Source organism: Panthera leo, chromosome B2 (genome assembly GCF_018350215.1).
Source record: "Panthera leo isolate Ple1 chromosome B2, P.leo_Ple1_pat1.1, whole genome shotgun sequence".
Classification (NCBI taxonomy): domain Eukaryota; kingdom Metazoa; phylum Chordata; class Mammalia; order Carnivora; family Felidae; genus Panthera; species Panthera leo.
In genome coordinates, this window is record NC_056683.1 from 34,499,330 (window position 1) to 34,526,937 (window position 27,608).

Below are 27,608 nucleotides of genomic sequence, written 5' to 3' on the forward strand. Positions count from 1 at the left end.
GCCGGCTGTGCAACCTTCAGCGAGTTACTTAACCTCTCTGTACCTCGGGTTCCTCATCTCTATCATGAGGATAATAATCGTACTGACTCACAGACCTCTTACCAGGGTTAAGGGAGTTGTCTACGTAAAACACTTAGAATAATGACCGGCACATGGCAAACACAAGTGTTCAGTAAATATCTTTTCACTTCAAATGGGCTGATTTTTCCATTCCGTTTCATTCTCACTACAGTTTTCGATCTCCTACCGTGTGCCGGACATGAATAAGGCAGATTCCTTACCTGCAATGCCTGTTGGGCACTTCTGTGGGATCTCTGCACGGTCCTCACCCTGCGGTGGTTTTCCAGACCGTGCCCGATGCTGCATAACTTGCACAACTCTGTGGGAGGGAGCGTGGCACAGGATTTGGGGCCTGCAGACTCCCTAGTGAGGACCCCCAGCTTGCTGTAGGCCACAAGCAAGTTGCTTTCCTTCTCCAAGACACCCTCTCTCCCTTTGACAACATGGAGGGAGAGGTCCCCACCCCTTCCCCAGGCCAGTGCAGTTTAAGATAAGTCAGGCATGTGGACCTCTTGTGGTTATTCTCTGCCCACCCCGCCACCCCCGCTTCCTGGGAGGCCTCCGTGCTTTAATTCCAGCACAGAATCTTCTTCAGGCTTCATGAGCCACCAGACACAGGTGGCAGAAGGCCCTGGCTTATCATTGCCCTCATGGGGCAGTAGGAAGTCACAAAAAACTGTCCAACTGGAAATTTGAGCCTGGACTGGATAGTTGATGCTACAGAATTCCCGTTGTTAATTTTAAGTGTAAAAATGATATTGTGGTTATGTTTTAAGAGTAGTCCTGAACTTTTAGGGGCACGTGGTGGCTCAGATGGTTAAGCCTCTGACTTCAGCTCAGGTCCTGATCTCAGGGTTCGTGGGTTCGAGCCCCACATCTGGCTCTGAGCTGACAGCTGGGAGCCTGCTGAGAGCCTGATTCGGATTCTGTGTCTCCTTCTCTCTCTGGAGCTCCCCCCCCCCCCACACACACACACACTCTGTCTCTCTCAAAAATAACAACATTTTTTTTTAAAAGAGTAGTTCTTATCTTTTAGAAATACAAAAAATATTTATGGGTGAAATTATATAAGGCCTAGTTTTGCTTCAAAATGATGGAAAACAAAATTGACTAAGAGTTGATATCATTGTTGCAGCTGAAGGATTGGGGTCATTCAGGTTTACTAGAACCTCACCGACGAAGTGCCGTCCAGAGAGCCCCGGAGCCTGGGAGCCGGTTAGAAATGCAGAATCTTGGCTCCACCCCAGATCAACTGAATCAGAAACTGTATTTTAATAAAATAAAATTCCCAAGGGATTCGTGAGCACGTTCAAATGTGAGAAAGCACTGGGCTATTCTACTTTCGTGCATCTTTGAAACTTTCCACAATCAAAAAGTTGTGGGGTGTGGTTTTGCTTTTCCAAAATTGTCTTCACCAGCCCCAGGCAGATCTTCCTGCCGAGTCCCGGGCTGGAAGGACCTAGGGGGCCCTGTGGTGTCCCGCTCCGCCCTACGCGGGACGCCCTGGGGTCCACCAGGCCGCCAGCGCCGCCCCTGCACCGTCCCCCGCAGCCCCTGCAGGGCAGCGCACCTGCCGCCCCGGCTGGGTCTCCCGCCGCGACTCCACACCGCCTGGGCCGTCGGGCAGGCCCGGGCGTGGCCGCGCACCGCGCACCTGGGCGAGCCGGGAGCCCGCCCTCGCGCGGGGGAGGAGCTGGCGGCGGGGCGGGCCGGGCCGCGACCGCGAGCGGGGGCCGGGTGCCGGGAGCCCGGCGGGCCGCGAACGCAGGCGCCGCGCCGGGGCCACCGAGATTGGGTGCCCGGGATGAGCTTCACCCGGAAAAAGGGCTTCTACAAGCAGGACGTCAACAAGACCGCCTGGGAGCTGCCCAAGACCTACGTGTCGCCGACGCACGTAGGCAGCGGGGCCTATGGCGCCGTGTGGTGAGACCCCCCGGGCCTGCGCGCCGCAGGGGGGCGCGGGGGGGCGCGGGGCGTCGGGCCGGACACGCGGCGGGCGCATAGGCACGGGGACGCAGGTGGAGCCTCCCGACAAGCCGGGCCAGTGCACACCTTCCCAGACCCGCCTTGGGGGTCCCCTCCGCCGCTGGGCCCTCGGCGCCGCTCGCCCAACCGCCTTGAGCGAGGACCCCAAGGTCCAGAGTCCCTGCGGGCTTGGGAGACCCTCGCAGGGGCTCTTCCTGAGCTGAGCGCTTGGAGCTGGGAGGAGGCGACTGGGCAGCGGAGTATGAGCAAGAAGCCTCAGGCTGGCAGAGGCTGGCCTGAGGCCACTACAGGCGCCATCTCACTTTTCTCACTTTGCGGGGTCTCTGTGGCTTGAATTAGGACTGGGTCTGGTTCTCCAGGACTTGAACCTTATAGGGGACCCCGGAGTTCATCCAGGTGAATCCCTGATGTTACAAGTGGGCGCACTGAGGCCCAAAGAGGGAGAAGCGACTTGCCAAGTTGCAAAGAGTGAGCTTCCCTCCGGGTTCTGGATCCTGTTGGCATTAACTTGTGTATCGCCAGGCTCAGTGCACCCCTGTCAGTTACTGCTGGTCCCCTCTGATACCCCTGACCTGTCACTGTACCTGAGGCTGCTCCCCCATGTCCCGGGGGGGGGGGGGGGTGGGCTCTGTGCCTCCCAGCCTAGCCCCCTGGCCAGGAGGGATTTTTTTTGGGGGGGGGGGTGGTGGATGGCCTGGACTCCCCCGAGTGACCTGGGAGATGCCACCCGGGATGTGGAGTGGGGGCTGCTGGGCAGGAAAGCCACAGCCCGCTCACCTGTCTGTGCCCTGCAGCTCCGCCATCGACAAGCGGTCAGGGGAGAAGGTGGCCATCAAGAAGCTGAGCCGGCCCTTCCAGTCGGAGATCTTTGCCAAGCGGGCCTACCGAGAGCTGCGCCTGCTGAAGCACATGCAGCATGAGAATGTAGGGCTGGGCCTGGGGGCTGCTCCGGAGAAGGGGAGGGGGAGCCCGGGAGGGGTCCTGACCAGGTCCCTCCCTGTGTGTGTGGATGAGGGGGGGAGGGCGCCGGCCTGAGGGGTGCAGGGAGCTCAGGACAGGGCCAGGAGAAGGGGACTCTCCTTCCTGCCCCTCCCACTCTTGTTCCTCACCTCATTAAAACGAGGCGCCAGGACCTGCCCTGCCTACTTCCCAGGAAGGGTGAAAAGGGTAGTTTTGGCAGTGGAGCAAAAGGAGCTTTGGGAGGTGCAAACATACTGTTTCATGGGCACAGAGGCGCTTTGTCATTTGTTCTGAGGTCTCAGAGCTGTGGTGCCCCCCATCCTGGTTAATGTATTTGCACACGTGGCCCTGATAATAACAACAATAACCACAGACAGTTGAGCACCTACTGTGTGCCAAGTGCTCTTCTCGGAGCTTTGCAGAAACTGACTTGTTAATCCTCACGTATTACAAGAGTTAAGTACTATTATTCCCAGGTACAGAAGAGGAAACTGAGGCACAGAAAGACTAAGAGGTCATATGGTTAGTCGGTGACAGAGCTGGGATTTGAACCTAGGCTCTGGGGCCTCAGTGCAGAATTATGAGAGCATCTTGTCTGACAGAAGCAGCTGGGAAAGCTGGTCACCCAGCTCTGGGCCTAGCAACTGGGCTTTGGAACAGGATACCTAGGTTGGAGGGTGAACATTTAAAATAATGATTTCAAAACATTGGGCACGTTTTAAGCCCCGTTGCTCTTCAGCCAGCCCCTCCGCATGGCCCCCAGCCACAGGTGATCTTGCTCCTGGATTCCTCTTCTGCCCTTTTTACTGCTTCTGAGAAGGCCAGGAGCCTGCCTCCTGCTGGAGACGGTGTATTAGGAAAGGGCCGGTGGTCATAGGCATGGCTGGGGCCCAGGGGCTGGGGGGAGAGAGGGCTGTGGCAGCTGCCCAGCCTCACTGACAACCTTCTCCCCAGGTCATCGGGCTCCTGGATGTCTTCACCCCAGCCTCCTCCCTGCGCGGCTTCCATGACTTGTGAGTTGGGCTGCACTGGGTTCCGGGGCATCTGCAGGCCTTACTTGCCCCTCGGGAGCAAGCTGGGGGAGAGTCCAGATTTCTCTCTTCTGGGTAGGGGGCTTCCTGTCCTGCTAGTCCCTTTGTGCCGTCCACTAATGCGTGATTCTGTCTGGATTCTGTCTGGATCCAGCCAAGGGTGGAGAGAAAGGCAGGCAGGAAGAGGTGGGAGGGGCTTAGCGGGGTCCTTGACTGACACAGAGCTGTCTGCTTGTTGGCTTCGCTTACTACCCGCTTTAATACCACCAAGACCTCATTGCCAGTCCTCACAGGATCTGCACCGGCTTACCTCCCCATTCTGTGGGGTCCCAGGTGTGGGTCTGGGCATGGAGCGAGGAGCGGGAAGGCTTGGCTGCCTCTGGCTGATGGGGTGTTTGACAGTCACATAGAACCAGAAAATTTAGACCAGTGCCTGGTCTAAAACGTAGGAACCTTTGGGAAGATGGAGTCTTTCTTTTTTTCCCAATCTTTCTTTCTTTTTTTTCTTTAAGTTTACTTATTTATTTTTGAGAGAGAGAGAGAGAACAAAAGCAGGAGGAGGGGCAGAGAGAGGAGAGAGAGAATCCCAAGCAGGCTTCATGCTGTCCTTGTAGAGCCCCACGCGGGGCTCAAACTCACGAACTGTGGGATCATGACCTGAGCCGAAATCAAGAGTCAGATAGATGCTCAACTGACTGGGCCACCCAGGCTCCCTGAACTGACCCTATTTCACATGCAGCTGAAGGTCTTTTTGTTAGGATGCTTTTGTTTTAAATTTAATGCAGTGATTCCGAATGGAGTTTTTTTTCCAATGAAGCCAGCTGCTGGGCTTAACGTGGGGAATTTAAAGTGGACCAGCCCCCCAGGAAGGGTGGGGTGTAGTCTCTAAATGAATACTCACAGTAGTGTGGTCGGTGCTCTATGTATGGTCAAGTGCTGGGGACTGTATGCTGCCTCAGGGGGCTTCACAGAGGAAGCTCGAACTCAACCCCAAAGGGTGCGTAGATGTTTGCCTGCAGTAAAGGTGCCAAAAGCATCCCGGGCAGAAGGAACTGCATGGACAAAGGCCATGGTGCATGAAAGAGACTGGACTGTTGGGGCGATATTGAGAAGTTCACTGTGGCTAGTGAAGGCCAGTGGCTGGTTTGGTCAAGGGAAGAGTCCACACTTGATCCCACAGGCAGCCTCAAGTCCAGGGAGGATTTGAACATTGGGGTAATGTGGTCAGATAAGATTTTGGGGTGCACTGTGGCAGGAGAGAGAGCCTGGAGAGTAGTGTCCCAGACCCAGACCTTGATCTAAATAAGGCAGAGGTGATGGGATGCCAAAGAGCAGACCTGAGACCTGTCAAAAGGCCCTATCTGTTGGGACGCAGTGGCTGGGAGAGGGGGGCATAGGTCAAGATGCCAGGCTCCTGCTTGAAATACAAAGTGGAAGAAGAACAGACGTTGGGAGAAAGAACGAACTCCATTTTGGACACTACTTTTGAGGAGCCTATGAACGTTCCAGTGTTTAATCAGCAGTTGCAAACACATCTGGAGCCCAGGAAGGTCTGGGCTAGGGTAGAACATGGTATAATACTGTTGATTAAGAGATCAACAGAGAATCTTGAGGAGGTGTCAGACTGCAAGAGGTCCAACAGGAAGAAAGGGAGCCACAGGTGTGTGTGTGGGGAGGAGGGCGGTCATTGGTGATCTTGATCTGAGCCATTTCGGAGGGGCAGAAGCAGACACCAGATTGTTAAGGGATTGGAAGTTAAGGCAGCGGGTCAAGAGGTGTGGTCCACTCTTTCTAGAAGTTTGGCTGGGGAGGGAAGGAGGGAGAAAGGGTAGTTATTTGAAGAACCAAGTCAAGGGAAGGTGGTTCTAGCATGGTGAGACTTCAAGTTTGTCACCAGAGAAGAAAGAACCAGGGTCCATGTAGAGGTGAAAGACAACACTAGGGAGGGGACAGTGCATGAAGCAGGGTCCCTCATGGGGGAGGGCAGATGATCAGGTAAAAGAAAGTTTCAGAAAATCACAGGCTCATAGAGATGGCCTTCATCACATCCTTTTTTTTTTTTTTTAATATTCCTTTTTAAAAATTGTTTTTAAGTTTATTTATTTATTTTGAGAGAGAGAGAGAGCAAGCTGGGGAGGAGCAGAGGAAGAGAATCCCAAGCAGGCTCTGTGCTGTCAGCGCAGAACCCGATGCAGGGCTCGATCTCACAAATCGGGAGATCGTGACCTGAGTAGAAAGCAAGAGTCGGATGCTTAACTGACTGAGCCACCCAGGCACGCCTTTGATATTCCTTTTTAAATCATATTTTGTTCTGGACGTTGCTGTTACTACCTTGAGCAACAGCTATATTTTGCTGACCTTGACCTGTTTTGCAATCCCACAGGAGGGTACAATGGCTCAGCTACTCCTTCTTCCTTCTTCTGCCCTTCTATAATAATAAAAATAAAATGTTTTATTATTTCCTTCTTGAAAGGGCACACATCCTTGGTTGTTTGTGGAGTTCTCCCAGCTGGGCATGACCCTCTGGGGGAAAAAGTATTTAAACAGAAGCAGAGGGGAACTCTGGCAGATGTTTCTAAGTCACAGCTGTGGCTTTCTGTGGGGCGTGGAAGGGGGCAAGGCGAGGGCACACAGATCCATTTGGTTTTCCTGAGCACGCTCCAGCTAGAATGCTTACCCTGAGCTCTGCCAGCTGGGTGGCCACCGTGGCCAGGCTGGGGGCCGGAAGCCAGGAGGCCCGTGTGGAGGTCCGGCTGGCTATGGCGGGGGCTGGTTCTTGCACACGGAGGCCACCTCTAAGGCCTGTGCTCTGCCCCAGCTCCTTTGCACCTCCTGTGATCTCAGGCCTGGGGCTGGGCGGGACTGGGGACTGTCAAGAAGCTCTCATGCCTTGCAGCTACCTGGTGATGCCCTTCATGCAGACAGACCTGCAGAAGATCATGGGGATGGAGTTCAGTGAGGACAAGATCCAGTACCTGGTGTATCAGATGCTCAAGGGTCTTAAGGTGCGTGGGGGCCCGGAAGGTGACCGAGGGGGGCGCCTTGGTGTTGACACCTGAGGTTTGGAGAACACCAGGACTTGGGGGCTGGGAGAGCACCCTGTGACAGGGAAGAGGAGGTTTGGAGGCAGCCTGAACCACCTGGTGTGGAAGCCGGGTGCCGGACTCACCCTTCGCACTCTCTCCCTCTCTCTCACACAGTACATCCACTCAGCTGGGGTCGTCCACAGGGTGAGTGCTCTCTCCGCTCCGGTCCTCAGAGGCCCCTCCACCCTCCGCACCATGGAAGGATTCTCCACAGCCGGGGAGGAGGAAAGGAGTGGGGAGGCGAGAGTCCTCTGGAACCTGGCGTGTGGATATTTCCCCCCCAGCCTTGGCCCAGGAAGGCCTGCTCAGAAGAACGTTGTGTTCTGGGGAACTTTCTGGGTGCTGCAAACGAAGCAAGCCTTGAACTGTTTCAGGCTCCAGGAATCAGGAGTATCTTAGAGCTAGATGGGCCCAGGAGGACACCTGGTGCAGCCGTCATTTTCCACACGAGGAGACTGACACCCAGAGAGGGGAGGGGGGGGCAGGCTCCCATCTCTGCCTCTCGGCCCAGTGCTTCCTCTCTCCTCTCATCTAGGACCTGAAGCCGGGCAACCTGGCCGTAAATGAGGACTGTGAGCTGAAGGTGAGTGGGCGTGGGCTGGGGCGGGTTGGGGTGGGCCCCTCTCCCCTGGGAGCCCCCAAAAGCTGCTCCAGGACTGTCTGCAGCAACTCTTTGTCCCTCTGTCCCGCGAGTCATAGATCTTGGATTTTGGGCTGGCCCGGCACGCAGATGCTGAGATGACCGGCTATGTGGTGACCCGCTGGTACCGGGCCCCTGAGGTGATCCTCAGCTGGATGCACTACAACCAGACTGGTCAGTGGCCAGCTGCTCGGGGGTGGCAGGGGCTGGGGATTTTCTCTGGAAGCTTCTCCAGGGCCGTTGTAGTTCCTTTGGGTCGACTGACTGCCGGGTCCTGGTCAGCTGGTCCAGGTGATGCTTCCTCCCTCCCTCTGCAGTGGACATCTGGTCTGTGGGCTGTATCATGGCAGAGATGCTGACCGGGAAAACTCTGTTCAAGGGGAAAGATTGTATCCTTTGCTGGAAAAGCCCACCTCCATCCAGGGATTCATTCCTTCAACAGACACTTTATTACTTTAATCCCTCTTTTTTTGTTGTTACTGCAGAAGTGGTAGGTGCTCACTCTAGAACAACTGTATTATTTTATTTTTAATGCTTATTTATTTATTTTTCAGAGAGAGAGAACAGGGGAGGGGCAGAGAGGGAGACAGAGAGAGAGAGAGAATCCTAAGCAGGCTCTGTCTGCACTGACAGTGCAGAGCCCGATGCAGGGCTTGAGCTCATGAACCACAAGATCATGACCTGAGCTGAAATCAAGAGTCAAATGCTTAACTGACTGAGCCACCCGGGTGCCCTCTGACTCTAGAACAATTTTAAAATGCAGGTAAGGGAACTGATGAAAAGCACCACTTGTCATTCCGGCACCATGTAGAAAATACATCATGCTTTGGCATCACACATACTAATTGAGCCCCTGTGTGCTGTGCAGGAGGAGAATATGTGGAGTCTGCACTGCCGAACTCAGTGTGCGGCAGGGGGGACGGTGATGAAGAGAGGGATGAAGGTGGCTGGGCGGGATGGGAGCTGGAAAGGGGTCGTGTCCAGGAACATTTGTGGCGAAGGACTCTTAACCCAGCCTGGTGGGTGGGAAGCCTTCCAGAGACCTGTGTCCTCTCCGGAAGGAAGGCACGTCTGGAGCCTGGCTCGTTGCCACGGGGCCTGGGTGGGAGTGACGGAAGGGCGGCGGGAAGGGCAGCCTCAGATCTACCAGCAGCGAGTGAGGCGGAGCCTTAACCCACTGCCAAGACCTGGACCAGCTGTCCCAGATCCTGAAAGTGACCGGGGTGCCGGGTGCAGAGTTTGTGCAGAAGTTGAATGACAAAGCAGTGAGTGGCAAATGGGTCTAGACTGGCCTCGGCTGTGTACTTGGCTAACCAGGGGTCACGTGGGCTGTGGGCCTTTGGGAAGGAGGGCTCCCCCGTTGCCTCCTTTTTGCCCTGGCAGATGCTCTTGCCTTCATCCCACTTTGGGCTTTGACCTGAGCCTTCAGCCCGGTTCCAGGGCATTTCTGGGGTCCCCCCGCTCTGTACCCCAAGTCCTGAGCCCGAGGGGCTGACAGATGGGGATTACTCAGTGCTTCTCTGTCTTCCAGGCCAAATCCTACATCCAGTCCCTGCCACAGAGCCCCAAGAAGGATTTCTCTCAGCTCTTCCCACGGGCCAGCCCCCAGGGTGAGTCTTGGGCCCTGCCTTCCACGGGTCTCTGACGGGCCTCTGACGTCTGTCCCAGCGGGCGGGCTCTCCCAGGCCTGGGATGTGAGATGAGTGTTCTGTCGCTGCAGCCACAGACCTGCTAGAGAAGATGTTGGAGCTGGACGTGGACAAGCGTCTGACGGCCTCGCAGGCCCTCGCCCACCCCTTCTTTGAACCCTTCCGAGACCCGGAGGAGGAGACAGAGGCCCCGCAGCCATTTGATGACTCCTTAGAACATGAGAAACTCACAGTGGATGAATGGAAGCGTAAGAGCTGGGGGCCTTGGGTTCGTCCTCTCTCTGCCTGCAGCCTCTCTCTCCTTTGGCTCCACGGTTTCCATGCGTGGCCTCTGGCGGCCCCACCGCCCTCCTGGATCACTGTCAACACCTCCTTCTCTCTGAGCAGATATTGTCTCCTGTGTGCATTTCTTACTCCCTGAGCTGACTTCTGCTCCACGTTACATCCGGGGAGGGGGCCTCTCTTTTGCTCTGGGCACCCGCCCCCCCCCCCCCCCCCCCACACACACACCTCACACCTCGGGCCACCCTGTGTTTCTCAGAGCACATCTACAAGGAGATTGTGAACTTCAGCCCCATTGCCCGGAAGGACTCACGGCGCCGGTGTGGCATGAAGCTGCAGTGACCTGCCCAGCCTCACCCTTAGCTGAGCCCAGGGACCACCACCCGGCACCACCTGCCAGACACCGCCCCTGGGACCGATGTCTGTTTGTCACTACTACAGTTTCAGCTCTTCTTGGATTATAGCCTTCCAGGCGGAGGACACAGGGCCCTTGTCCTTGTGGTAGGAAACAGGCCTAGTACATGCAGAATTCAGGGATGTTGGCTGGGAGAAAACAGCTCTGATCACAACCAGCCACATTAAAATGCCAGTCTGGAGAATCGCCTATGTGTGGGGTCCTTCTTTCAGGCTGAGGGGCAGACTGAGCCAGGGCAGGGGGTCTGGGCAGTGACAGCTTATTCGTTCGCTAAGGCTGCTGTGACAAATCCCCACAAACCGGATGGCCTAAAACAGCAGGACTTTATGCCCTCACAGCTCTGCTCGCAGGAAGTCTGAAATCAAGGTGTCGGAGGGGCCATGTTCCCTCTGAAGATTCAGAGCAGAATCCTCCCTTGCTTCTCTTCAGCTGCTGGTGGCTTCTGGAACCGTTGGTGTTCCTTGGCTTGCAGTTACATCACTCCAGTCTCTGCCCCTGTCTTCACGTGGCCTGTTGCCCTCCGCGTGTCTGTCTGGCCTCGCCTGTTCTTATAAGAACACCAGTGATTGAATTTAGGGCTCACCCTAATCCTGTCTGATCTCATCTCGGTCCTTGCTAATTACATCTCCCCAGACCCCGTTTTCAAATAAGGTCACATTCTGAGGTTCTGGGTGGACATGGATTCGGGGAGGACACTACTGGACCCACTACCGATGGCCACGAGGGAGGGGCTCCTTCCTGGGCCCCGCGCTCTGTTGCCGAGCCAGACGTGTTTGGCTGCTAAATTGAGGGAGTTGCAGAGAGCTGCAGCTGGTGAGACATTACATGCAGGTTATTTTGGGTGAGTGATAAGCAATCAAGATACGAAACAACAGCAGGTTTGCTGACTGGGAGCTGCAGAAGGCAGGCAGAAACAGGCTTTTTCCGGGCTTTCTGGAAAACTTCCACTCCGGCCTCCTCTCGGGAATGATACATCTCTCCTGAGCTTTAACCTGACAGTGGATAGGATTTTTCTGTTTACATTTGAAGAGCTTTGGCAAGAACAAATTCCCACGCACAGGGAAGGAGCCAGGAGTCTGGCCTTGTCATTCCAGCCCTGGGGCCTGGGGTTAAATGCAGATTCCTGGGCCCTACCCCAGACACTCTGATTTAGCAGGTCTGAAGCTGAGACCTGAGAACATTTAATGAAGACCTCCCTGACCCATGCCCAGGGATTCTGATGGACGCCAGACCTTATTTAGAAAAACATTTCATTGGGTTCAGTACCATTTGTCAAGGCCTAAATCAGCAACCTGCAATGGAGGACTTACGTGGGCTTCACACACTCATTTTACAGAAGTGAAGACTGAGGCTCGGGGCACTTTTAGGGGGGTGAAACTGTTCTGAGACTATAATGGTGGACACATCACATCATGCATTAGTGAAAACCAGCAGAAAATACCACAGGGTGAACCCTCAAGTAAACCATAGACTTTAGTTAATAATAATGTATCAGTATTGGTTCCTCACTTGTAACAAATGGACCACACTAATGCAACCTGTTAATAATAGGGTAACTGTGAGGCAGGGGCGGGAGGAGTGTTGGGGAGGGAGTATATAGAACTTTCTGTACTTTGGCATGAGTTTTCTGCAAACCTAAAATTGCTCTAAAGAAACCATGTCTACTTTTAAAAAAAGAGAAGAAAAAAGCTTGAGGTCCCAGGGAGATAGGGTCTGATACCCACAGCCAGGGAGTAGGGATGTCGGGAATTGAACCGAGCAGCCTTGACCACTGGGCCCAAGACACTTAACCCACACTTGGATTCAGTGGTGGCTCAGCCTTCTGTACCTTCTAGCCTGCCTCTCTGAACTTCTCTGCCTATGTCCATGGATTCTGCTTCCTCTCCCACAGGGTGAACCTGCCGTCAAGGAGAGAGGGGCTGGCCATGTCCCGCCACAGCCCTCACCTTGCTGGTTACTAAACTGCCCCAAGTCCCCCGAGTCAAAATCCCTCAGTTAAATCTTTCAGCCTTCTGAGACTCCTCACTGGTCCCAAGGACACAGTCCAGTCTCCTTGGCCTGGCATCCTACCCAACATCATGTACTCCTACTGCCTCCTATTTTCCTTCCCCCCAACGTGACTTGCCAGACCACCAGTCCTGGGATACACCACGGGGCTCACTTTGCACATGAACAGGTTAAAGGTTCTGACAAGTCCGTCAGTAAAGAGGTCTGCTCAACATTAACCCTGAACTTGCCAAATGTCCTTAACCGCAAGACCCCATCTCCTGAGAGCCATCACACACACAGCCCCCATTTGCACAGTGAAGCTCAGGGCACGAGTCCCAGGACTGCTCCCCAGGTGGGCCTGGAGCTTCTTTCAGAGCCTCTGCCTAGGAGGTCCTTCACCCCCCTCCTCACTTAGGAAAATCCTCCTTAGCCTTCGAGACTCTGCCTCAGGCCGCCATCGAGAAGAAAGTTCTCCATCGACAGCCATACCACCCTGAACGCGCCGGATCTCATCTGATCTCGGAAGCTAAGCAGGGTCGGGCCTGGTTAGTACTTGGATGGGAGAAGAAGTTCTCCATAATCCTCCCTAAGAGAATGGGTGTTTTCCTCCCTCTGCCCCAGGCCCTCTGTGGGCGGTAGCTACAGTCTGTTACAGTCCGTGTGGTTCTGCCTCCCCTCCCCATAGCACACTGTGAGCCCTGCTTGGGACAGCTATCTGTGAATGGGCAGATGTCGTCCCAGGGTCCTGCCGATCATGTCTCTGCCCCCACCAGACTGCATAGTATCAAGGGCAGAGAACAAAGCAGGAAGCAGAAGCAGGTGGCCCTGGCCTGCATCTTAGAGTTGCTCCCCCGAAAATTTCTAGGCTTTCAAACTCCCAGGCCTTTGCCCATCATCCCAGTGTCCCTCCAGTCCCTCCCCATCCCAGAAGTAAACTTCTGTGTGTCACTTCAACCCCTTCCCTACAATCCTCTCAAACCCGGGAAGTTTCTCCAAAGGGAGGTGACAGTGCCGGGCAGTGGGAAGGGGTTCATGGATTCTGGCCTCGCCCGTCGGGCACATGGCTGGAGGGACAGGAAACGAGTCCAATTATAGGCTGGCTGGGGGACTGGGCTCAGCTACTCTCAGAATCGGCCTGCAGGACCTCTGACGAGTCTCTGTGTCCCTCCTGTTGGTGGACAAGGTTGTTTTCGCCTGCGATAGGCAGGGAAGCTTGAAATTTCCTGACAGAGATAGGGAAGCCAAACTCAGGGACTGGAGACAGTTCAGTGACAGCACACTGGATCTCCTCCTCTGTGAAAGGAAGGGTGTCCTTGTACAATGTGCAGCTCTTCTCCCAAGGCCACTGGGGCCTACAGCCGGGGCCCGGCCACCAGTGTCACCCAGGCCAGGGCTTGCCTGGTGTGTTAGGGGTGGCGCTGTTCCCAGTGAGGGGCAGCTGATGGGAGGCTGGAACTGTCCCTGCCGGGAAGAGCCCGGTGCGTGAATGACCCAGTGCCTGAGGGGCCACAGGCTTGTTTGAAAGGGGAAGGGATCAGCTTTCCCCTGGCACAGAGAGAGAGCTTTGGTTCCCTACCAGGGTGTGGGAAACTCACTTCTGAGGAGGGAGGAATGTCTTCCTACCTCTTCTCCCCACTCCAGGCTTTTGTGTCGTTAAATTCAGTTGAAACAATTCCCTAAGCACTAGTGCTGGGGTGCACCCTCCCTCTAATCCACAGTGAGCTCGGGGCTCTGTGATCCTCCCTAAATCCTCCTGTGATTTAAGGTAAGAAGCTAGTGACTTTCTCCCTTTTCACAACGGGCAGCAGAGACTCGACACCGTTCAACCAAATCGAAGATCTCAGTGAGATGTCACCATGGAGGCCTCACCCCTGGTCCCCTGCCCGGAGATTTCCTGGGAATTCTCATCTAATCCCTCCTGCAGATGTGGAACCTCTGCCCTCGCTCTGGGCCAGTGACAACAAGGCACCTCTGGGTGGGGGGCTCTTAACCATTTTCTGTGCCTTGGATCCCTTCTCAAAACAATATTTTCATAAACATAAATTGAAACACACAGGATTACAGCAGAAGCCAGTTATGTTGAAATACAGTTGTGAAAACATTTAAATGTGTGATGTTGTAATTCATGGGTTTCTTTATTAACGCATTAGATAACAAGATCTAGCCGTGAGCCTGATAAACCACAAATCTGAAGTAGAAATGAGCATGAACGATGTTTCAAGATAACTGCAGCAACTGTAGAGGGGAATGAAAAGCTCTGTGCTTTCTATCGATGCTGCTCATATGACCTTAGTCTGCAGCCTCTGTTTAGAACCGAGGACATGGCAGCAAGTGGCCGGAAAATCGTGATATTTTTCAACCCAAGTTCACGGAGTCTGAATTACAGGGTGCAGTCTGTGATTGGTGGACCCAGTGAAGAACCCTTGTTATAGAAACTAAAATGTGACTTTTTTAAAAAAAAATTTTAATGTTTATTTTTGAGACGGAGAGAGACAGAGCATGAATGGGGGAGGGGCAGAAAGAGAGGGAGACAACAGAATCGGAAAGCAGGCTCCAGGCTGAGCTGTCAGCACAGAGTCCAATGCGCGGCTCAAACTCACGAACTGTGAGATCATGACCTGAGCCGAAGTCAGATGCTTAGCTGACTGAGCCACCCAGGCACCCCCGATGTGTATTTAGTTTTGAGGGAGAGAGAGAGAGAGGGCAGGGGAGGGGCAGAGAGAGAGGGAGACACAGAATGTGAAGCAGCCTCCAGACTCTGAGCTGTCAGCACAGAGCCCCATGTGGGGCTCGAACCCACAGACCCTGAGATCCTGTCCTGAGCTGCAGTCAGATGCATAACCGACTGAGCCACCCAGCTACCCCTAAAATGTGACTTTACATATCCTCTGCTATTTCTTTTTTTTCTTTCTTTCTTTCTTTCTTTCTTTCTTTCTTTTTTTTTTAGTGTTTATTTTTGAGAGAGAGAGTGAGCAGGGGAGGGACAGAGAGAAGGGACAGGGATCTGAAGCAGGCTCTGTGCTGGCAGCAAAGAGTCTGATGTGGGGCTCAAACTCACAAACCAAACTGTAAGATCATGACCTAAGCCGAAGTCAGACACTTAACCCACTGAGCCACCCAGGTGCCCCAACCTCTGCTATTTCTTAACTGATCCCCCAGCCCCACCACCACCCGCACCCACTCCCTCTCACCCCGTCCTCCGTCTTGTGTAATCACAGAGCTGGATTGGAAACTTTCACATCTGCACCTGGAAGCCTACAACACATATTACACCCCCCTCCCCATTTCTCTGTGTCTCCTAACCTCACAGTCCAGTAGGAAAGGTCTGACTGGGGCATTTTGCTCAGGAATTTGCCGAGGCCTCCATAACTAGTTTGCAAACTGCATGGAATTCTCCCATCCCAACTTTACCGCATTTCCTCTAAACAATTTTAGTGATGAAGACATTGGGTTCCAGAGTAGAGATGGGGCCCAGGCGTCCTACCTACCATATACTGTTCTTTCCACTGTGACAGTGGTGTGGTGATTTATTGAGAACTGCATTACTGTCCCTGTCACCCCAACCACCACAGGCATGAAGACAGCCAAGCCTAGAGATGGGTTTGTGTTAACTGGCCAACAGAGGAAGCTGTGAGAAAGGCATTTATTTCTCTGTTATCCCCAAGGTCTCATCTTTGAGAATATTTTGCTAGGATTCTGGGAAGAGAACAGGTTGGGAGGTGAGTAGGTATGAGAAGTAGTGGGCCTGTTGGTCCCCATATTCTTTTGAGACTGTGACCAGCTCCTTGTCAACACCCTTGCAAAACTCAAGAGGAGGCTGCTGAGTATGCTTGGGAGCCCAGGGCTCCTAGTCTTGGCTGAAATTCCTGTGTGACAAGTGTATCCTGTGGCATCAGAACCATGGACCTGAAAGAGCCCTGTGGACTGGGACAGGGGACTTCTGTGACAGACACAGTTGGTTTCCTATCCATCAGCCACCCTCCCTTCTTCTTTCAAGAACCCACATTTTGTTCAGGCTGCAACCTGCACAGAAACGTGGGCCTCTCCCCCAGCCCCAGATGGTGACCCATGATTGTTCTACACCAAAGGAGCTAATTCTCTCTGCTGCTTGTGGGCTTAGGACTCAGTTCTGCCCAAGAGGACTTAGGGGAAGTCTGGGAAGGAGATCTAGGTGGTGTGTACCTGCCATCTGCCCTGAAGATGGTTTTGTGAGCTCTGCAGCTCTGGCAGCCATTCTGTAACCACCAGGAAACAAGCCCAAGGCTAAAAAGTCCATACACTGAGGATGATAAAACGTAAGGATGCCAAGGTCCTGATTTCTTGGAGACATCAGGAAGCTGATGACACCACTCCAGGGACTGCCTGCCTCCAGGCTTCTTATTATATGAAATAACTACATAACTTTGTAGCCGAAGACACCATCACTCAGAGATTCTCCTACGTGTAGGTCACACATTCTTAACTCGTGCACCATCACAGTGGTTTTAGGCACAGAAGGATTATCAGAGACGTTTTCTTTGTGTCGTGGGGTCCAGAAGATCCCAGAACTTTTGTGTAATTCTGAGGAGGAGCCCAGCCCAATAGAACAGGGCCTTGGCTTTAGAAGCTCTAACTTCGTCCGGCCTCTTCTTTTTTAGCCCCCATCAGAAGAGCGGTGCCTCTTTCTATCCCCGTTCTTTCCCTGTGCACAACACTGGTTAAGTTTTGGGCTCTGGACGTGCGCTGCCTGCCATTAACCAGCCGTGTGATCTTGGGCATCTGTTTCCATACCCCAAAAATGAAATTAATAGAAGGAAAGCATTCAAGACAGTGTCTGACACATAAGAAGCGCTCACTGAACATTAAGTGTGATTTTTTTCTACCACATCCTCTTTTCTCCTTGCTCACCCCATCTTCCTGTCATCTTCCCTTCCTCCTTCTCAGAAGCAGCACTTCCGGGGTGCCTGGGTGACTCAGTCAGTTAAGCATCCAACTCTTGACTTGATCAAGCGATCAAGTGATCTCAGTTCAATGAGATTGAGCCCTGTGTCGAGCTCTGCTTGGGATTCTCTCTCTCTCTCCCCCTCCCCTGAGCATATGTGTGTGTGCACATGCAGGCACTCTCTCAAAGTAAATAAACTTAAAAAATAAAATTACAACACTATAATTAAAGAAAAAAAAGAAAGAAAGAAACAGCACTTTTCTTCACTCACCTGGTCTCCACATCAAATCCTCCTTCAGTAGGTCCTCAAGAGACTACGTCCCGGTCACTCTTGGCTTATATTATGACTCTGGGGTCTGGGAGGCTGCATTGTGTGGAGGGCAGAACAGGGGCTTTGCAGACAAAAAGCCTTGGGGTTAAGAGAAAAAGAGTGGAATTTAAAGAACTGGCTCACCTCTCCGGGGAGGGGGTGGTGTTGGCAAGTTTGAAATCTGTAGGGCAGGCTGGCAAGCTAGAAATTCAGGCAGGAGTTTTATATTACACTCATGAGGCCAAATTCCTTTTTCTTCGGGAAACCTCGGCTTTTGCTCTGATGACCTTCAACTGTTTGGATGAGGTCCACCCACGTTATGGGAGGTAATCTGCTTTTATTTAAAGTCACTGGTTGTTGGGGAGCCTGGGTGGCTCAGTCGGTTAAGCGTCTGACTTTGGCTCAGGACATGAACCCATGGTTCAAGGGTTCAAGCCCCATACCGGGCTCTGTGCTGACACCTCAGAGTCTGGAGCCTGCTTCACATTCTGTGCCTCCCTCTCTCTTTGCCCCTCCCCCGCTTGCACTCTGTCTCTCTCTCTCTCTCAAAAATAAACATTAAAAAAATGTTTAAGTCCACTGATTGTAAATGTTATTCATATTCAAAAATCCGTCGAAGCAGGAGTGCCTAGCTGGCTCAGTTGATGGAGTATGTGACTCTTGATCTCGGGGTTGTGGGTTCAAGCCCCACACTGGGTGTAGAGATTACTTAAAAAACAAATAAATAAGTAAAAATTTAATAAAAAAAATAAAAATTCTTCACAGCGTCATCAAACTCGTGTTTAACCAAATAACTGAGCACATCGCCTAGCCAAGTTGACCCATAAAATTAACCATCATACCAGGTGTGTGGGGCAGGATACTTCTCTGAGCCTTGTGTTTCTTCGTCTGAAATGGAATAATAGAAGAGCGCACCGTGCAGGACTGGTGCGGGGTGAGTGCATACAGAGTGCACAGTAAATGTTAGTCTTTTCCACCGTTGTTATGGTTGTACCAGGAGGCGCTCGAAACACATGCTGAGGGTGGCAGTCAGTGCTCTCAGGCTTCCAGGGAACAGAAGCCATGGCTGCTGCTCTCCGGTTTTCGGTTGAGTAGGTATCACACAAAACCGTGCAGGTGCACTGTTCTCCTCTGACTCATCACCCAACAGAGGGGTCCAGAACCTCTGGTGCGTGGGAAGACGCCCAGGGAAACGGATCGTCAGGAATTCTTCACCCTCTCCTTTATGTGGAAAGGAGGAAAGTTTTTCCACTGGTTTTCTTTCTCTTTGAGACAGTGGAGGGCTTGGAGCGATATGTCAGAAAGAATTAAGTTTCTCTTCTTCAGCAACCATTTCACATTTTGTAAGAACTGCATATTCATGAGGGTACGCAGCCTAGTAGGGACCAGATGACAGCTCAGTTTTCCTGGAAATCAGGAAATCAATCAAGCTGCCAAACTGAGATGTCTGCATTGTGAAATACTGCTAACATTCCAGAAAGTTGTTTTAAATGAGAGTTATTTTTAAAAAGGAAATTCTTTCTCTCTCTCTCCCTCTTCTTTTTCTCTATTTTTCTTCTCCTCCCTCCCTCCCTCCCTCCCTTCCTTCCTTCCTTTCATTTTTTAAGCTAGTGTTACCCAGCATTGGACTACTTCTTCTACTAGGTTCAGAGTAGGCATGAGTTTTTAAAAGTAGGTGGGATTCGGGGTGCCTGGGTGGCTCAGTCGGTTGAGTGTCCTTCTTAGGCTCAGGTCATGATCTCGCGGTTCGTGAGTTTGGGTCCTGCGTCGGGCTCTGTGCTGACAGCTCAGAGCCTGGAGCCTGCTTCGGATTCTGTGTCCCCCTCTCTCTCCACCCCACCCCTGCTTGTGCTCTCTCTCTGTCTTTCAAAAATGAATAAACATAATTTTTTTAAAAAGTAGGTGGGATGAGATATGGGTCTCTCTGCCTCTCTCTGACATTTTCCATTGTTCCAACTAATTGGCACCCCCTTCTGCTTGTCCAGGAATCCACATGCCTTTGTCCACACTTGTCCCCCACTGTTTCCTGTGTTTTTACAGTGAAACCAGGACTTCAGCCACCTCCTCCAGAGTCAGGAATAAAATGATTCCAAAAAACATTCTTTGTGTCCAGTGTCAAGCTGTACTTGAAAAAAAAAGAAGAGAGAAAGGGGAAAAAAAAAATTGTGTGTGTGTGTGTGTGTGTGTGTGTGTGTATTATATCTATATATGTGTTTTACTTGTAAAAGTCTGTATACATAGGGCGCCTGGGTGGCTCAGTTGGTTGAGTGTCCAAGTTCGGCTCAGATCATGATCTTGCTGTTCATGAGTTCAAGACCTGCATCAGGCTTTGTGCTGACAGCTCAGAGCCTGGAGCCTGCTTCATATTCTGTGTCTGCCTCTCTCTCTGTCCTCCTCCACTTGCACTCTGTCTCTGTCTCTCGCAAAAATAAACATTACAAAAAAATTTTTAATGTATATATATATATATATATATATAAATATAAAATAAACTTTTAATTACAGAACAGTTTTAAATTTACAAAAAAGCTGCAAAGAGGATACAGAGAATTCCCATATACCTGGATCCCACTTTCCCTGTTATTATTATCTTATGTTAGTATGGTACATTTGTCATAACCAATCAAGCAATATTGATATATTATTCTTGTTTTTATTTTATTTTTGATTTTTTAAATTTTTAATGTTTATTTTTGAGAGACAGAGTGCAAGCAGGGGAGGAGCAGAGAGAGGGAGACATAGAATCTGAAGCAGGCTCCAGGCTCCGAGCTGTCACCACAGAGCCTGATGTGGGGCTTGAACCCATGAACCATGAGGTTATGACCTGAGCTGAAGTCAGACACTTAACCGACTGAGCCACCCAGGTGCCCCTAAGATTTTTATTTTTTAAGTAATCTCGACACCCAACATGGGGCTCGCACTTGCAACCCAGAGATCAAGGGTCACATGCTCCACTGACCGAGCCAGCTAGGTGCCCCCAATGTTGATATATTATTAACTAAAGTCCATATTTCATTCAGGTTTCCTTAGTTTTTACCTAATGTCCTTTGCTGTTCGAGAGTCCCATCCAGGATGCCACATGTCTCCCGAAGCTCCTCTTGGCTGGGACAATTTCTCAAACTTCTCTTGTTTTCAGTGATTTGAACAGTTTGGAAGTGCACTGGTCAGGTAGTTTGTAAAATGTCTCTCAGTTGGGGTTTGTCAATGTTCTCCTACCGGGGTTCATGTGTTTTGGGGATGAAGGCCAAGGGGGTAAAATGCCGTTCTTATTACATTGTATCAACACACATACTATCAATATGATTTATCACTGTTGATGTCAAGCTTGATTGCCTAGCCGAGGTTGTGTTTGCCAGATTTCTCCACTGTGAAGTTACATCCCCGCCCTTTTCATGCTATTCCTTTTGGAAGCAACTCACTAAGTACAGCCCACGCTTCAGGAGGGGCAGTTATGCTCCACTTTCTTGAGGAGAGAGTATCTAAAAAACCTATTTGGAGTTCTTCTGTATGGGAGACTTATTCAGCAATTTATCGACATCAGCATGGACTCATTGATGTAGCTTTATACTTCACATAATAAATAAAATAATAAAATAAAATAATTAATAGTAATAATAAATAGCAAAAGCTTTACCTTTGACTTGATTTGTAGATTTTCTTCCTTTCATGTGGCTTGAGCCCGTATCCTTGAAAGGATCCGGAGATATTGTCCACAGCCAGGAGGTGAGCCCACTCACTGATCATGCAAACGAATGGGGTCCTAGAGGTCTTGGGAAACATTTTTCACTTCTTCCATTTGGATGCTGGTCATGCCACAAAGTCCACGTTGGATGCACACCCTGAAGGCCCTTCCTCTCCTGTCCGCCTTCACCCTTGTTGCTCTTCAGTCTTTTCCACTCCTATGTGCACCCACACCTAGTAAGGATTTGGGGGGGGACCTTTATTCTATTTGGATGACAGAATAGGGCTAAATACAATAAATAACATTCATAGGCCTTATAGCTATTCCATTATTGCATGTTTTCTAGGTGCAGTGTTTTGGGTACTTTTGAGAGAGAGAGAAAGCACAAGTGCGGGAGGGGCACAGAGAGAGAGAGAGAGAGAGAGAGAGAGAATCCCAAGCAGGCTCCACGCTGCCAGTATAGAGCCTGACGTGGGGCTCGATCTCACAAACCATGAGATCATGACCTGCGTCGAAATCAAGAGTCTGATGTTTAACTGACTGAGTCACCCAGGTATCCCCATATTATTTCTAATTTTCACACTAATTGCAAGGTAATTATTATTGCCGTTTCACACATGTGGAAACTGGGTGTCTGAGGGTTTAAAAAACTTCCCCAAGGCTTTCCTTTACCTGTAAACTGTGCTCCGCCTCAGCAGTTTCCTTCACTCTGCTGTTCTCATCCATTCTTAATGTTCCCTTCTGCTCATCTCTTCCTAAAGTTCCTCTTTGCGTGCACTTCCCTTGTCAGCCTCAGTTTGTCTTGTGATACTGTTGGATGAATTCAGTGAGATGCATGGAACACCTCAGTGCCAGGTTCAATAAATGGCATCTGTAATTACTGCTAATTTCAAGAGGATTACATTAACTATTTAATAAAAAACAAAAAAGCAAAAAAAAAAAAAAAAAACAAAAAAACCCCAAAACCCCAAAACCTCTCTCTTTCTATTCTTGGCCCCTTTCCTGTTTATGCTCACCTTTTAGTGGTCCCTTCTCTTCTCATGGCTTTAAACACCATCAATATGTCAGTGAATACTAGCTGCATATTGCTACTTTTTATCATCCCTGTGAATTTCAGACAAGTCAACATCTTCACTTGAGTGGTTTTTTTCAAAATGTTTTATTTATTTTTGAAAGAGTGAGTGGGGGAGGGGTGGAGGGCAGGACAGAGGATCCGCACTGACAGCAGTGAGCCCAACACAGGGCTCAAACTCAGGAACCATGAAACCATGACCTGAGCCAAAGTCGGATGCTCAACCGACTGAGCTACCCAGGCACCCCTTTCCTTGAGTGTTTTACAAAAGTTGAAGGTTTTTTGTTTTTTTCTCAATAGTGGTCAAGTAGCCTGTATTGTATTTTAATAATGATAGACTCTGGACAAAATTAAAAAAAAAAATTTTTTTAACGTTTTATTTATTTTTGAGACAGAGAGAGACAGAGCATGAACGGGGGAGGGGCAGAGAGAGAGGGAGACACAGAATCGGAAGCAGGCTCCAGGCTCTGAGCCATCAGCCCAGAGCCCGATGCGGGGCTCGAACTCACGGACCACGAGATCGTGACCTGAGCTGAAGTCGGACGCCCAACCGACTGAGCCACCCAGGCGCCCCTAAAATTTTTTAAAACACACAATTTGAAGGGACTAGAGAGAACATAAACAGGCAGAGACTGGTGGAGAGCCAACCGTTGGTAGAAGGGAGGGGCAGTGAGTAAGATTTGCGATTATAAAAATTTTTGCCTGAAGGCACTGTGTAGAATATGTAGCATGTGATGGCCAGAATTCAAGCATAAATTTGCTAGTCTTACTTGTTTGACAAGTCAGAGAATAGGAAGGAAGAGAAATCCAAGAAAGGAAGAATTCACAGAGGCTTCCTATTTATCTCTCTATTATCTCTCCTTCTCTCTTTATTTATCTAAAGTAAGCTGTAGGTCCAATGTGGGGCTTGAACTCATGACCCTCAGATCAAGAGTCACATGCTCTACCTACTGAGCCAGCCAGGTGTCCCTCATAGAGGCCTTTTAAAAATTCACATAAAACTTGGCCAAACACTTGGCTGACTCCTGATCTGTGCACGTGCAGGGGATACTCTAAGGACCCTAGCAGAAAACAACTAGAAAAAAAAAAAAAGTAAATAAATAACTGGAAGTTGAACAAACAAGGTAGAAATTTCGGTGCTGCCCATCTCAGAGAACACAGAATTTGGAATTATATGCCTATCAAGTTAACTGCCTACTAAAAATAAACACTCTCCAGAGGAAGATATTAGAATCTTGATTTTCTACAATGTCTCATTTACAATGCCCAGTATTAAAAGATTTTTTTAAAAACTCCACTAAACTTGCAAATAGGCAGGGAAATGTGAATGCCACAGAAACTGGTCAATAGAAACCACACTTCAAAGGGGCACCGGGGTGATTCCGTAGGTTAAGCATCTAACTCATGTTCACACCATTTGTGGGTTCGAGCCCCACATCAGGCTTGCTGTTGTCAGTGACACAGCCCACTTCAGATCCTCTGCCCCCCTCTCACAGCCCTCCCCCAACCGCTCTCTCTTTCTCTCTCTCAAAAATAAACATTAAAAAATTTTTAAAAGTAAAGAAACCATCCTTAGATAACTCAGATTATTTAATTAGTAGGTGAAGATTTCAAAGTGGCTTAAAAAATATAATCATAATGAATGAACAGATGGGCAGATTCAACAGAGAATGAAAAACTAAGAAAGAACCAAATGGCAATTCCAGAATTAAAAAGCTTAGTACCTGAAGTGAACAGTTTACTAAATAGACTGTTTAGTAAACAGTTTACTAAATACTTAATAGAATATTGAACATGAAAGAAGAGTGAACCTGAATTTTTAAAAAATTATACCAACTGAGCAATTACCTCCAGTTGTCTTATGATTGGCAATTGTCCTAAGACAACTGGGAAGCAAACGCACAACTCAGACTGCTTTTATCCCACTTACCCTACCAGGACCACTGGTTTGCCTTGCCTCCTTCCCTACACATCAATTCAAACAGCCTCATATGAGGCTAAGTGGAAGCGGAGATAGTGGGCAACCTTGCCTTGTTTTAAAGGAAGCACTTCAGGGGCGGCTGGGTGGCTCAGTCAGTTAAGCGTCTGACTCTTGGTTTCAGCCCAGGTCGTGATCTCATGGGTTTGTGGGTTTGAGCCCTGAGTTGGGGTCTGCACTGTCAGCGCAGAGCCTGCTGGGATTCTCTCTCTCCCTCTCTCTCTGCCCCTCCCCACTGGCACACTCATGTGCACACGCTCTCTCTCTCAAAATAAATAAATAAACTAAAAAAAACACAAAGGAGGCACTTCAAAAATACTTAATGTTGTGGTTAAGTACGAATGTTTACTCGGCAGTTAGGAGTCACGAGTTCAGAGGGGGCAATGTGATAGGGGAAGATAGGTTTCCCTAGGCAGAGAGGGAAAGATCAGGGCCTGAGGTCCCCAGGTGGGAAAAACACCTATTTTGGAACCATGCTGGGAGTGTCTGACCAGAGCAAGCCCCCTTAGGTATAAGGTTCCTCTTAAGAACTTAACAAACCCCATCTACTCCCCCTCAGGTTCCCCCTCAGGAATTTGACAAAAGACCTAGGTATGGCCATAGACCACACCTCATACAATGGAAATGAGCCAATCAGGAATAGACAACCAGCACCTAGAACCATCAAGCCAATAAGCCCCTGAGAAGGGACAAGGGGGAAGGGCTGACAGAACCGTATAAAACAAAGACCCTGGCCTATAGTCCTCAGGCATTTGTTTTTGGTTGTCCCCTCTCTGAAAAAAGAGCTTTCCTACTATTCTTCTTTCTAATCTTATATTCTGATTAAACTTTTGCCTACTGCCAAAAAAAAAAAAAAAAAAGTGTGAATATTTACTGATTTTTGGTACATACACTTTATCAGGTTAAGGAAGCTGACCTATGTTAAATGGTATTGAATCCTTCTTCTATAAAAATTATGTTTTTTTCCCCCTTTAAATCTTTTAATATGCTAAATATATTAACAGATTTTCCAAGATTAACCTATCTTCAGATTCCCATGATAAATTCTTCTTGGTACATGTACTATGTTTATTAGTGAAATTGGTGTGCCATCTTCCTCTCCCCCACTAGCTTCATTTGATTAATGATAAAGTTATTTTAATCTATAAAATGACTTTGAGAGTTCTCTCTCTCTCTCTCTGGAAGGGTTATATATCTGTATTAGAATAAAATGAGGGGCACCTGTCTGGCTCAGAAGGTAGAGCATGTGACTCTCTGTCTTGGGGTCATAAGTTTGAGCCCCACCTTGAGGGTAGAGGTTATGAAAGAGAGGAAGAAAGAAAGAAAGAAAGAAAGAAAGAAAGAAAGAAAGAAAGAGGAAGGAAGAAAGAAAGAAAGAAATAAAAAAAGGAAGAAAGAAAGAAAGAAAGAAAGAAAGAAAGAAAGAAAGAAAGAGAAAGAGGAAGAAGGAAGGAAGGAAGGAAGGAAGGAAGGAAGGAAAGATGGATATGTTCTTTAAATGTCTGGAAGAAATGATTATTAAACCATTTGGGCCTACTGGGTGTGTGTAAATATTTAACAACTGATTTGATTTTCTTGGTTATAGGTTCATTCAGATTTTCTGGTTTGTGTTGTGTCATAGCGTTACAGATGCTTTTGGCAGTAAGCAACCCACAACCTAACAGTGGCCTAAGTAACGAGTCCCTCTCATCCTTCTGCCTCGCACAACCAGAGTGCAGAGGAGGTATTTGCAGGCTGGTGTAGATACTCAAGGACACAGTCTCCTTCCACGTCCTCACTTCCTTATCTTCAGCTGCTGGCTTGTCACTTTGCGTTCTCAAATTGAGTACAGCACCTCTAGGCACCGTGTGGATCCAAACAGGGACAGGCTGAGAAACGTTGTCTTTTCATTTGGGACAGCAGTTGGCGTTGGGACTGATCTTTTCTGAGATCAAGGAATCTTTACCTGCTATGTAAATAAATTGGAGTTCTGTGCATGCATGCGTGCATGTGTGTGTGCACACAAATATGGTTGTCGAAGAGGCCACAAATGGATAGTGTTTGTCAATTAGTTTTGGTAAATTGCAATTCTGTAGGAAATTATACTATGTATTTTATAAGAAGCTATATGTATTATGTATAATCTAAGATTTTAATATATCAGCATAAATATTTTCATAGTATTCTCTTAGGATTTAAAAAATCTATGCTCTATCTGTAGTTATGTATCTCTTTTCTTAATATTGCTCTTGGCATTTTCTGTTGCTCACTCTCTCAATTTTGCCTGAGCTTTTTTACTTTACTAGTCTTTCTTTTTGTGAAATCAACTTTTGGCTTTGTTGATCTGCTATATATTTATTTTGTGTTTTCTTTTTAAAAAGTTCATTTCTATTCTTAGCTTTCATTCTTTTTTTAGGTTTATTTTATTGTTCTCTTCCAACTTCTTAAATCGGATGCTTAGCTCATTAATTTTCAATTTTTCTCCTTTGCTAATATACATATTTAAGGCCATGAATTCACTTCTCAGCTGCATCCCATAAGATTTGACACATATCTTGATTATTATTATTAAATTTTTTTTCAAATCTTCATTATGATTTCTTTTGAGGCTAGTTATAATAAGTTTTTACATTCCAAACATCTGACATTTAAAATGTATCCTTCTGTCAGGCATTTCTAATTTTTGTTGTTGTTAGAGAAAGAGAGTACAAGGGGTGGAGAAGGGCAGAGGGAAAGAGACAGAATCCTAAGCAGGCTCTATGCCCAGCACAAAGCCTGACATGGGGCTTGATCCCACAACCCCGGGATCATGAACCAAAATCAAGAGTTGGACGCTCAACTGACTGAGCCACCCAGGCACCCCTATGCATTTCTAGCTCAGCTGCATTGTGTCAAAGAACATGTGCTAATGATTCTTGAAAATAGACTTAATATTTTAGAGCAGTTTTAGGTTTATAGCAGAGTTGAGCTGAAAGTACAGAGGGTTCCACATATTCCCTCTCTCCCTCCCCACAAGGTTTCCCCTATTATTGACATCTTTTAGTATATTTGTTACAATCAATGAGCCAATATTGATATACTCTTATTAACCAAAGCCCATAGTTTACGTTAGGATTCACTCTTCATGTTCTTCAGTTGCATTCAACTGAAGAAGTTGCATTCATCTGAAATTCAGATGCATTTTTTTTTTTTTTTTAATTTGGGAGAGTGTGTGCATGTGAGCAGGGGAGAGGAGCAAAGGGAGACAGAGATTCCTAAGCAGGCTCCACGTGGAGCAGAAGTTTTTAATTTTAATGTAGCCCAACTTACCTATCTCTTTTCCTATGGATCACACTCTATGTGCTGTATCTAAAAACTCATTGCCAAACCCAAGGTCATCTAGATGTTCTCCTATATTACACACGTATCTGATTTAAAATGTTTGGCTTTTCATTCTTCACAGTATAATTTACTTTTGTTTTTGACTCAGAAATTTCTGAGCTCTTCCTTCTAGTTGTTCCTATTTTAGCAGTCATATTTCTGAATCTCTAATTTCTCAGGTACCAGTTTTCTTCCCTAGTGGGTAATC

The 27,608-nt window shown here is 49.1% G+C and overlaps 1 protein-coding gene and 1 long non-coding RNA gene across 3 annotated transcripts in view; one reads left to right on the forward strand and one right to left on the reverse strand.

The window, feature by feature from the left end:
- Nucleotides 1-1,777: 1,777 nt before the first annotated feature.
- Nucleotides 1,778-10,295, forward strand: MAPK13 (mitogen-activated protein kinase 13). The gene is made up of 12 exons (XM_042938569.1): nt 1,778-1,983; nt 2,841-2,970; nt 3,961-4,019; nt 6,934-7,042; nt 7,238-7,267; nt 7,659-7,706; nt 7,823-7,937; nt 8,081-8,152; nt 8,949-9,028; nt 9,295-9,373; nt 9,484-9,660; nt 9,954-10,295. The coding sequence occupies exons 1-12, from the start codon at nt 1,865-1,867 to the stop codon at nt 10,034-10,036; spliced, it is 1,101 nt and encodes a 366-aa protein (XP_042794503.1). The 5' UTR covers nt 1,778-1,864; the 3' UTR covers nt 10,037-10,295.
- Nucleotides 10,296-10,387: 92 nt separating this feature from the next.
- LOC122219828 overlaps nt 10,388-27,608 on the reverse strand; it is a 55,559-nt gene continuing 38,338 nt past the window's right edge. The window contains exons 2-5 of one of the 2 annotated variants that reach the window (XR_006202568.1): nt 21,684-21,821; nt 20,964-21,244; nt 17,291-17,428; nt 10,388-10,651 (exon numbers count right to left, since the gene is read on the reverse strand). This is a non-coding gene — a long non-coding RNA (uncharacterized LOC122219828). Of the gene's footprint in view, nt 10,657-17,290; nt 17,429-20,963; nt 21,245-21,683; nt 21,822-27,608 lie in introns of both variants that reach the window. The other variant, XR_006202567.1, reaches the window with a different exon arrangement.

Excerpts from the sequence above, each read along its gene's own strand:
- MAPK13 (XM_042938569.1), top strand. The coding sequence starts at position 1,865 with ATGAGCTTCACCCGGAAAAAGGGCTTCTACAAGCAGGACGTCAACAAG. Across the intron at positions 7,268-7,658 it reads CAGCTGGGGTCGTCCACAGG|GACCTGAAGCCGGGCAACCT; the intron begins GTGAGTGCTCTC and ends CCTCTCATCTAG. Across the intron at positions 7,938-8,080 it reads GATGCACTACAACCAGACTG|TGGACATCTGGTCTGTGGGC; the intron begins GTCAGTGGCCAG and ends CTCCCTCTGCAG.